Below are 11,808 nucleotides of genomic sequence, written 5' to 3'. Positions count from 1 at the left end.
CAGCCCCGGGGCAGCCCGCCCGTCCTGCCCGCGGGCGGTGCCGGGCCGGGCCGGGCCGGGCCGCACGTGGCTACGTGACGGCGATCGGGGCCGGCGGGGCTCGGCGGCTCCTCCTCCCCCGGCGCCCGCCGGCGACTGGGCGCCGAGGCTGCGGCGGGCGGCGCGGGGCGGGGGTGCTGCCTCCTGCGCGGCGGAGCGGGCGCAGCGGCAGCCGGGGCCGGAGGCGAGCGGCCCGCGCGGGCGAGGGCGGGCGGCGGCGCGGGGCGGCGGCGGGGGCTGCGGGGCATCGGCGGGGGCTGCGGGCGGGGTCCGCGCCCGCGGCCGGCAGCGGTCTCTGCGCCTCAGCCGGGCTTCGTCGGGTGCTGGCGGTGCGCTCTCCCGCCGCGGGGCTGCACAATGGCAGTCGTTCAGTAGGATGGATCCTGCCGTGGCTTTTGTTCTGCAGATCCACCCATCCTCCTAGCAGTCAAGTACCAGGCTATGGTTTTCTCTCTGGGGATCTTTCTTCCGCGTTTTGCCGGTGTCTCCGATGAGGTTTTGGCCTCGGCTGGGATTTCACTACCTTACTTTTCGTTTGGCTTCACGCTGAAAAAAGGGATTTCTTATATTTGCTCTCCACGCTTTTGGTTATAATCCAGTGTTGCTCTAGAGGGAACAACCGTTCAGCCTGGCTGAAAAAAAAGCATCCGTTGAAAAGTCTCAAAGAAATATACCACGTGAGGAAAAAAAACTGGGAGAAGATCGGAATATAATCGTTTTTTCTATGATAAAACTGGTGCCCCTCTTCAGGAGAACTGATCTCAATTTATTATTATGCAACCACAAGGATCTCTTCTTTCTCAGGGTGTATAAGCTGCTGGATTGCTTTTCGCCCAAATCAATGTGGTTTCTTTGGAACATTTTCAGCAAAGGATCGCATATGCTGCAGTGTCTTTGTGGCAAGAGTCTTAAGAAAAACAAGAACCCAACTGGTAAGCAATCCATTGCAATGCGTTGTTTTTCTTTAATGCTACCCTGTCTGTTGCTCGCCGAGGTAGATCTGCAATCTTGCTGAGGGGAGAAGGGGGGATATATCGAGGCCAGCACGGACATGCATGTGCATACGTGTATGAATAAGCAAGGAACGGTTTGTATTAGCTTCAGCCCCTGTCACCACCGAAAAGGGGTAAAAAAATAATATCAAAGGCCATCCTAGCCCAGCTATTTCCAAGGAGGAAACTTTTATATCACTACCCTTCTTGAGGGGAAGCTGGTGGAGCCCCCCCCTTCCGACCCCGATGCAAGCCCCTCGTGGAGACCCCCAGTCAGTTTTGGGAAGAGGAGACTGGGTCTCCTGTGCTGGTGTTAGCCGGCCCTGCCTGCGGTGGGTGAGTGTGCCGGGGCTCGGGTCCTGCACAGCACTTTCTGAATAGCTTGCAGTATGTCACCCCACACGCACACACACCCACCCACCGCCTCGCTCGGCTTTCTAAAGCCAGACACCCCCCTCCCCCGGCTTGGGGGCTTCCCGTTATCACTCACCCCCGGCACTCTAGGCCGGGAGGGTGGAGGGTGCTGAGGAAAGGGGGTAGACACTTTCTTGGGGCTTGCGCCCAGACGGTAACTCAGCCAGCTATGCCGAGTGACAGCAGCAGCACCGCCGGGTTGGCTGCGCCGCTCCTCCGCCTCTCGCTGCCGGGATGACCCCTCTGTGCCACACGCCGGTGTCTCTGCGTCCGTCTCTATGTCTGCCTGGCAGCCGGAATCATGCGCTTCGGTTCAGCCCGGCTCCGAGGGGGAAACTTGCAGTACATTACATAAGAAATGCAAATGCAGGTGCTCTGGGCCGCCTGGTCCCTGGGGGTCACGCTGCTGCTGTTGCATCCCTCTTGCTCGGGGCGTCCGTGAGGCCAAGCCCGCGGCTTGGCGAGCAAGGTGGGCGAGAAGGGATGCTCGGCGGGCGGGGGAGCCGGGAGCTTTTCAGGGGAAATACCGGCTCTCCCCGCCGGCCTCTGGTCCCCCGCGCAGCCTGGCTCGCTCACCCCGGCCGGCAGGTTGTCTGCCAGCACTTGCGTGCCTGGGGAGGCGAGAGCCGCCGGAGCCCAGGCTGTGAGGGGAGGGATGCCGTGTGTGCGCGCTGGTGTGTGTGTGCCGGCTGCCCTGCAGTGGCAGCTCCCGAGCAGGAGGCTCCTGACGCTGGCACTGCAGTGTAGTAGATCATAGGCTCTCGTTGCCTCTCTGACACCCCAACATCAACAAGCAGCAGCGCTGGCAGCCCGCACCCCTCTCCTTAAAGGCAGCCGGTGTGCCGGCTGCTGCTTTGCCCAGCCCAGGTCCGGCGCAGAGTCGAGGTGGGCACCTCGGCGGATTTACCCTTCCCCGCCCCCGGCTTCCGTTTGCCAGCTCGTCTCGCCCCTTTCCCCCCCGCCGCTGCCGCAGCAGTGAAAAGCAGACACTTAGCATACCAAAGAGGCTGAAATGCCCCGCCGGAGGCTGCGCTCAGCCTCCCGCAAAGTGTCCTTCGCTTCACTCGTCCCTCAGTACTGCAGCCAGCCGGGGGTCACTTCCCAGCCGTGTGCCCCCTCCCGGGTGGGATGGGCCACACTCTCGCAGCCCCTAGGGACGCCCCTCTCCGCCTGCCCGGGCCGCGCTAGCGGGGGCCGTGACCGCGGGGAGAGAGCGGAGCGGCGGCGTGGCCCTGCTTGCCCTGCCCGCTGCCGTGGCTCCGCAGCCCCCGGGAGGCCGGCTCCAGAGCCGTGGTGCTCTGGGCAAGACGCGATGCTCCTGAGGAAGGGATTTGGGGGGGCGGGGGGGGGGGGGGGGGAGAAGAGGGGGCTGGTGGTTTCCAGACCTTTCAGTTTGCATACCGGGGGGTGAGGTGTATACCCCTCCACAGACACACACCCTCGTCCTCTCCTAAAGAAAGATTTCCTTGCGGAGGGCAGGCTGTCAAGACATCGGCCCCTGAAGCCGAGTTGTGTCCCCCGGAGCGCCAGGCAACCGCAGCACAGCTTTCCACCTCCCCGGGGACTTTACCGCACTTACTTACTCCCTCTGCACGGGACGAGTGGATTTGGGTGGCCGGAGCGGCACTATGCCCCGCAGCCACTCTGCCTGCGAAGGGCTGGACTGGCCCGAGGAGGGCTGACCCCCTCTTCTGAAGGAGTGGGGGGAGCACGTTTAAGCAAGCGAGGTGGGCAGGGGGAGGGGAGCGGGCTGGGGGCGCGGAGTGGGGCCCTGGTGGGGGACACCCCTCCGGCCCGGTCCGCGGTCTCGCTCCCCGCCCGCACACCCTGCGCTGATCTGCTCCGCTCCGACCTGATCCCGTCAGAGCAGCCGGGACGCTGAGCCCAGCCGAGCTGCACGCCCCGTCCTGGCACCCCGTTCCGGGAGCGCCGAGCTGCGGCTGTGTGTCTGAGGAGGCTAATAATCTGCTTGGCCGGATTAGCTGGTAGCTCGGTCGCAGGCGCCGTTGATCGGACGGCAGATCATCTCCATTCAGGCTGGGGTCTCCCGCGGGAGCGCAGGGAGCCGGTGCCGCGATGCGCGGCCTCGCCTGGTGCCCCCGGGCCGTGGGGCTCCCCGTCTGCGGCACGGGATGCCGCTACCGCCTCCGGCCCCCTTGGCCCGCCAAACTTTTCGGGAGCCGCTGGGCTTTTTAGTCTCAAAAGGCATCAAATGAGCGAGCAGCTGCCGCTGATCCAACCGTGCGGAAAATCCAGCAGGTTAGGCAGCAAACGCTGGCTGTAATTGCAGTTTATTTAGCTATTTTCGGCCTGCTGCACTTTTTTTGTCCCTTTCGAGAGTTGGTCTATTTCCAGAAACGGGCCTGGGTGGCTCCTTTCCAAATGTTCTCTGCTTTGCGTTTCCTCCGCACCGCTGGCTGCAGCCCCCCTTCCATGTGCGGACCCTCTCCCGGGCTCCCCCGCCGTCCCCGGGGGCCTCGCCCCGCCTGCACCGGTAACCGGCACCGGTCGGAGCTCCAGAGAGTGGGGCAAGAGCGCAGGGAGGGATGGGGAGTCCGAAGGGCTGTGTGTAAGTCTCTGTCAGGGTTGCATCAGGAGGCTTTGGTTTATGGTTGGCTGAAACCCCTTGGTTTAAAATTTGTTATCCTCAATGGAGGAGCCGCGTTTGATTGCCGCAATAATTTACCTCTTTACATTTCTTCATAAGGAGAAAAACTTTGGGAATCAATAGGTGTGGCTGATTTTTTTTGAGTGTTCCTGAGTTAAATGGTACCAAAACTAATGAAGCCCCACATATCTGCAGCATCCTGTCCCTCATGAAAATGTTTGCCATGTGTCAGGTTCCCTAGGACTCACTTGCTTTTGCAATTACTTCTATCTAACTCTACCCTTCCTGCTTGTCATACACATAGAGAGGACTTCAGAAAGTGCAAGACCAAAGGGACTTTTTCTCACAAATAGTTAAAAAGTTCTCCAAACCATAAGCCCTGAATCAGGGCTTGTTATAATAAGATACTGTCCTCATGGCTTTCCCACCACCATCTCCAGGCTCCAAACTGGGTATCTTCAGCTGGGGAATGGCAAAGTCATGGGGAGAGTTTGGAGCCTGAGGAGAAGGGGGCAAGGAGATTATCTCTGGTTTCTTTTTGAAGCAAGTCCAGCAAGTGAATAGATTTTTTTTACCAAATGACCAGTGTTTGGGTGCGCATGGGAGGTGTGTTGGCTGGAGTACTAGATGCCCCCATGGCGAGAATTGCTATCACATTTCAATCCTGGTGGCAGCCCAAGAGACAGAGGATGGATCAGGTTTCCTCTCCATTCATTTCCAAGGAGAAGCATCTCTGCAACACAGTCAGGAATGTTGACAGGAGAGTAGATGGCAATTGGCATTACTATAAATATATTACTGATGGAGGATTTAGTTTAGGAAATTAGTATCAATCTCACATCAACTTCAAATGCAAAAGCTATTTAAAAAGCAATACGTCTGAAATCCAGGCTGCAGCTGAACTGGAATCTTTGCATAGTCCCATGTTAATTTCCTTCTCCATAAAATAGTTTGGCTGGTATTTCATGGTTGCTAACAATTTTGAAAAAGCTTCTAAGCACAGCCTTGCGAGGATCTGTTTGAAATGGAAGCTTGTGTCCTGCCCATAAAATATAGAGTATGTATGTGTCTTTATCTGAATTCTGATAGTTTGGCCTCCCCACTGCTTTTCTTACTCATAGAAAACAAACCTCCCACCAAAAGGCAAAGACAGTAAGAGCTGTGGGATCAGGTCCTTGAAGTTTCTCTCATGTAGGTCTGAAAAGCAGCTCTGACTGCTTAATTTCTATAATGGAAATTAAGCCATGGTCTGTTTCTCTTGCTCAAATGTAAAACTGCCTATTTACATGTATTTCACCTATTGAAGTTTTGTCCTCGATGGAATACATTTCCTGAATTTATACAAATTTAATTATTCTTGATCAAATTAAATTGCATACTCTACTTATTAAGGGGTGAAATTTATGCCAGCTCATGCATCTCGCTACTGTAATAAAATGTTTGCACCTAGTTCAATGTCTGCTAATGACAGGCCATTTATAAATGAATTCAAACATAAAAAGGATGATTTAGGCTTAAGGAAAATATAAAAAAATGTATTTACAGATATCACAGGTTAAAATATTTATGTGTATGCATTTTTCATTTGAGCTTCATGTTTATTCTACTTAACCATCTCGGATTATGCTAAGTATATTAATTTTAAGCTAAAATTCCTATTGACTTCAAATTTTAAAAAGGAGTGATTTAGACATTCAGAATTTGTCCCTTTGTAAAGATTGTCTGTCTAGGAAATGCCTATAAAATATAATCTGGATGTGAGAGTTGCTTGAAACTGGAAACCAGTTTTTCAAGAGGACTTCATAAATCTAGAGAAATGGGAATCAGGCTGTTACATTGACTCTGAGGGGGGATTTTGTTGCTGGTGGGCTCACTACCGAGGTTTTCATAGGAACAATCAACATGTAGGATAAAACGCTCTGAATCTGGATTGCAGATGGTAAATGAAATGGTTGTGTGCAAATTAAACTCTGAATATTTACAGATGTTTGCCAAATGTGCCTGTAAACAGTGAGTCCTGCTGGAGCATGTTTCATTCAGTCAAGGATGATCTTGTTGCTTTGGGAGCAGTGATTTGTTTCTATACCTAGTTCTGGTTTAGATGGCTTTTGTGATTTTGGACGCACTATTACTTACCTATAGTAAGTAATAAGTGCCTTCCCTTCCTGCTTGTTAGAAATTTCAGGCAATGTCTGAGCATTGCGCAAGTGTGCTGTTGGCCCTTTTGTTTGTTTTTTGCATTTCAGTGAATGATAGCTTTTCAGAGATAAATTGCTAGTTTCCTGAACAGTTTACTGAGTAACAAAACATTGAATGATCATAAAATTTTACAATCTCTGTTGTGAAAAAAAATTGCTGAGGTGTATCACAAGGTTTGATGTACAATTAATGTATCCAAGAGCTACTTGCCACTGTACCGAAGGAGTGTATATGTGTTTATAGCAGAAGAACAGTTTACCTGGAAATAAACTTTGTAGGACTGTGCCCAAGTTTAGTTCAGAAAGAGACCCCTTCTTGCACAGGTGGTCCTTCTATTGTCACAGCAAATGAAGCAGGGAAGGATATCTTTTTATTTGAGATCATATAATAAAGTGTTCAAAAGAGTATATTCACCTTCAGACCAGCTATTAAAAAAAATATTTATTGTGTTCTTGAAGTGGACCCTTACAGTAGATCCACCCAGAAGTACTGAAAATAATAATTGCAAAGGGAACTGCCGGCGTTTAGCACCGTGGTGGACTGAACACACGGCAAGCAAAATATAAGCAATGTATTCTTTTCAATATACTCTGCAGCAAAGAGATATAGCATGTGAATAACTAACAAAGTTGTTGTCCAAAACAGGAGCACACTGACTCTGAAGAACTTTTTAAGGGCAAGACCTCAAAAATCATTAACTGAAAGGCATTTAATGGATACATGGAATGCAGATTTGGTGTATTTGTAGCATATGCTGTTAGAAGCACTCATAAATAGTAGCAAGGAAAGTAAACAGTTGCTGATGAAACAGCCTTGAGAAGTCAGAATAGTAATATCTGTAGTAATATCTGCACAAGCCAGATTAATAACATTTTGTGCAGTAAAATTCAATGCACTAGTTTAGGTACCATACTGTGGTGAACATAATCAAAATTTTTATAGTTTTTGAGTTAATATTGAATGGTTTTGTGGGTCAAATGACAATAGGTAGCACACAGTTGCTGACAGAAATTGATAGTCTAATTTTAATGTCTGTATTTTGTCTTTTCGCTCTGACACCTGCCTATTTGACTTTCAACTGGAAACAGCATGAGGACTGGCACTGGACGAGTTTAGCGCTTGCATGGAGTAGACACTCTCTTGGAAATTACCTGGCTTAATCTTTTTGTAGCACTAAAATGTACCTGATCCTGTCAGACAGTAGAATGAAACCAAGGTTAAACATTTTAATTCCAATGGAATTTTTTGGTTTTTGCTCGAGGACAGTGATACAAATAAACTGTAATCCTCTATGAAAAACAATGTTCTGAGGAGATTCCCGAAAGACCTGTATTTTACTGAGCTGAGAGAGGAATAGACTTTGCTTTTCACTAAAAATTTATCGTGTCATCCGTGGTTTTTTTTGTTTATGGCTTTGACATCTGAAAGGATAAGAACATGGTGAAGATACAGAATGTGCAGGACTTGTGCCTCAGCTGTTGAGCATGTCCTGTCTCCATCTCTGGGTATCAGTTGGTGTGAGAAAAAATGCAAGATATGAGCAAATCTTTGGGTTTGATCCTTCCCCTAATTTGTCCTCTCAGTTTTCAGCTGTCACTGGACTGTCTGAAGTCAGAGCTTGTATTCAGGTCACTGTGTGTAGTAGCTTCTGAAAGAGCTACACAACTTTAGTTATCAAACAGCATTTCTATTTTGGGCATCAAAAAGCTTTGCATGGCAGCAAGCTCCACATAACCACGTGCTGTGTGGAAAGGATGTGGAGGAGTTTGCACTTTCTGTGGGTACTCCTTGGTTCTTCTGCTGAAAATCAGAGGCTAACACTGCTATTCCTGCTCCTTGTTTGTGATTACTGTTTATGGAGAGCTTTTCAGGTGAAAAACACTTCTTTCATGGTGCCTTTTCCTTCCTTGAACTGTCTTGAAATCCTGGACATTTCTGTCATCTTGGCTCCTGTGTGGTATAACTTGTGTTTGCTGACAGTATAGGCTATCTTTGACTTTGGAGGAAAAAAATGAGGCAGCAGCTGACACGTCCCCTTTGCATGAGCTGCTTTCGTCCAGCTGGAAGAAGTTAATTTCTATGGATTTTCTAGGGCTATGGGATAAGGAAGTATCTCCTGAAAGGGGCATGTTTTCACAATGTCCTTTCTCGTGAGGGAAGAAGTGGAATACTACTCCCTTGAAGAAGCTTTTAAAGAATTAAGCTCTAGTGTGACTGAAAACTAGAATTTTGTACTGTTGTTGAATGGTTTGAATAGGAGAGAGAGCTTGCATATAAAAGCAAAGACTTCTGTTTACATATAAATCTCTTGCTTCTCACTAATGCTAGCAAAGGAAACATACAGGAATTTCATTGCCCTTTAATGAAGTTTGAGACGAAAATGTTAATTTAAAGAAGGCAAGTTTGCCAGACTTGTTACTCTTTCAGTAAATGTATTTCTAAGCATGTCCTGCTACAATCAAACAAAACATCCAGATGAAACAGTTCCCACTTCATGATTCTCATTAAAGAAATGTAGTGTGGAGCATTATCATTGCTCAGTAGTTTCTACACATATCTACACTCATTGCTGTATAGGTGCATTTATTGACATTGAATGAGATGAAGAGGAACGACCAGTGCAAAACATAGTGGAAAATATATGAAAAAAAAAATGTGGAAAAATTATAGCACAGGGAAATGCTTAAAAAACCCCTGTTAAATCACTAATACAGTATTATCTTATAGAATTACTGATCAGGAATATCTTAATAAGGATTAAAGTAATAGTAGTCCCTATTAATTTGTAGTGCTAATGACACAAAAAGCCACTTTACAGTCCTGATTTTCTTGGAACTGGAAATTGCAAGTCAAACCCAGACAGCTAGTAGTTCCTGAGAAATTGAACCTAAATATGATGTAGGTGGATTATCCCACTAGGAGATCAATGCAAGATCTCAGCTGTGAACTACCTTTTGGATGTCTATAGCCCAGGTGCAATTTTGTGGCTTGGACTCTTTCACTAAAATCCATATTTTAAAATATCGTTAACAGGTGGATTGAAATTTGTAAAGCTTTGCACCCCTGAGAGAGTTCTTCCTAGTCCCTTGCTGTTTTAAATCTTTTTTTTATGTTTGTCCCCATGTGAAGGAGACTTTCTGCCTTAAAAAGCCTGGTTACACAGAGTTTCATAACCAACATTTACTAGTCTCCTGGCTTTACTCAGATATTTATTGTCTCTATGAATACGACCTTGATCCATCCCAGACTCTGTCATCTCCATTATAGCCTCTCATGTCTCTTTGAGTTTTTTTTTACCTTCTTCTTTTGCGAGCATCTCTCGTTTTTACTTTGGATAGGGTCTTTGAGGAAAATTAGCCCCTAATTGTATTTCTTTCAGATATTTTTAAGTCCTCTCCACTACTTTGAATAATTAGCTAGTGGCCATGAGCATAACCACTGCACAGGCTTATTTTATTAATGATATAATAGGTATTTAGGATGGACGTAGTGTAGGCAGATGGACTAGCCTTTATTTTATTGGGCATGAGCTGTATACATTATTGTTTTCCCACTTTCTGCTAATTTACAGTAGCAGAACAATAGCAGAATACAGAAATGCAGAGGCTGTAAAGCAATTGTGATTGATTAGGAAAAGACAGTAAAATCATCAAGAGGATTTAGAAGACCTAAACAAATGTTATCCTTTTCATTTGTTTTGAGGATCATTTGAGGATAGCACTTGCTTAAGAATAAAATGATTGTGTGAGATTCTGCTGTTAAAGCAGGACTCCTCAGCTTCCAGGGAAGTTTTCTGGATAATAGTGCTGGGCATTTCTTATTTGAGTTGGTAGGGAGTTGGTTCCAGGTCCTGGCTTTGTCTGTTCACTTAGGTGCTATGTATCTTCTTGAAGCTTTTGGCCATGGCACCCTGCAGAAGAGATCCCAGAGAACTGCAAAAGCTGTGTGGATGCAAGGCATGCCCCTTATGTCCATAACCTCAGCAGGGTACAGACAGAGTAAACCTGTGGTTTGGATCTTGCTTGCTTTTGATTCCCCTTGTTCGCCTTTGAGCTCACTTTTGATAGACTAGTTCAGGGACATTATTGTAGGAGAAGATTGTAACATGCCTCTTCAGTGCAACATGCTCTAGGGTTTCTGCTGACCAGGGACATGAGTAGCAGAGCCAGTGACTACGTGTTACTAAACCCTGTTTTCTGAAGTGTTGAGCTCTGGCTATATGCACAAAGTTTTGAAACATGGCAGAGATGAATCCTCTTACCTTTGAAACTTGTAGCATGGACTCTTCCATAGAACAGGGTATCTGAAAGCAGTATGGGATTATTTTACAGAAGATAAAACATTATGTAGTGTTTGTATGGAAGAACCACATTGTTTGAAGGTGATCTTATTTTATTTTCAAACTGGACTTCGAATGCTGATAATGTTTGTGGAATAGTGAAAATAAAAGAGAAAAAAAAATTAAGCTGTTGTAGTTTCCTGTGTAATACATATCTGGGTAAAATAAATCAGCTTACATGGTAGGAGAAATTTGCACCAAAGTAGTGGGAATAGAGTAATTGTGATTTTCTGTTCTAGTGTCTTTCCTCATTTTGATTCGTCTTTGCAGTTTACATGAAATGATGTATCTGAAGCACTACTGACATGAAGTGGAGATGAATCCCGTGATTTGTGTGCCACAGAAGATAGTCTCTTCTGACTGAAAGTTTTCTGTGAAAGTATGTCTTTGAAGACATTGGCTTTCTTAGCATTTCACCATCATGGATGTTGATTTTGACCATTGCTGCACATCATTGATGAAAACACTCTCTAAGGGGTTCCTCAAGATAGCTACATAAATACAGTGGTCTCATTAAAAAAAAAAAAAAAGAAAAGAAAAAAAAGAAAAGTGTTTAAGCACAATGAGAAAAAAGAATTGAACATAGGTATATGAAGGTGAATATCACAGCAGTTTAACTGTAGGGTTATTAAGTTTCATGCTACTAAGTTTCTCTTGGATGCTGGATGAGAATGATTTTATTCCAGTTGTGCCAGCTGCCATCTGTATGAAAGAGGAGGCAGAAGTTTAGGACCTTATAACCAAAGCAGAAGTGAGCTGTACATTGTGCAGTCTGGGTTAAAATCTTTTCAAAAAGTATCAGGAGAAACAGCAAAACAAGGGTTTGTTATGTTTTCCAAGTTCCTTTTCCTTGGACTTCAGTGGTTGTTTGGAGTAACTATGGTCTCGGTTGGCTGCCAAAAAGAACACCTGCTAATAGATTTAAGACAGAAGGTGAGGAGAAGATAGATGCTAAGCCCTTGTAGTCATATATGTAGGTTAAGAATTTGGGGGTGGAACTTGCTGAAGTTGGAACAAAAGTAAGTCAGAATGTGATGTTAGTACATTAGGTGAGTTTTTATCAGGGGCTACGTGGATGATACATGAATAGTGTGGGATGCTCTCTCTCCCACTTATTCTCAAAGGGAGATGAAAAACCAGAATGACAAAAGAAATTATAAAGTAAATAATAAAGGGATTAAAGGAGTCTGTAGTCACTTAGATAGGTTAGTGATAGA

General features: G+C 46.8%; 1 protein-coding gene across 2 annotated transcripts in view; it reads left to right on the top strand.

Annotated features, from left to right (window-relative positions):
- Nucleotides 1-763: 763 nt before the first annotated feature.
- The window catches only part of FGF14 (fibroblast growth factor 14), a gene marked incomplete at both ends in the record, with an annotated part of 377,580 nt that continues 366,535 nt past the window's right edge, over nt 764-11,808 (top strand). For both annotated transcript variants that reach the window (XM_082279457.1, XM_082279455.1), the window contains one exon: nt 764-971. In XM_082279457.1, coding sequence (XP_082135583.1) covers nt 764-971 — 208 coding nt within the window. The remainder of the gene's footprint in view (nt 972-11,808) is intronic.

The sequence above is a fragment of the Coloeus monedula genome (assembly GCF_965178545.1).
Source record: "Coloeus monedula genome assembly, chromosome: 3".
Taxonomy (NCBI): Eukaryota; Metazoa; Chordata; class Aves; order Passeriformes; family Corvidae; genus Coloeus; species Coloeus monedula.
Note: the sequence above shows the minus strand (reverse complement) of the source record. Positions and strands in the feature narration are given on the sequence as shown.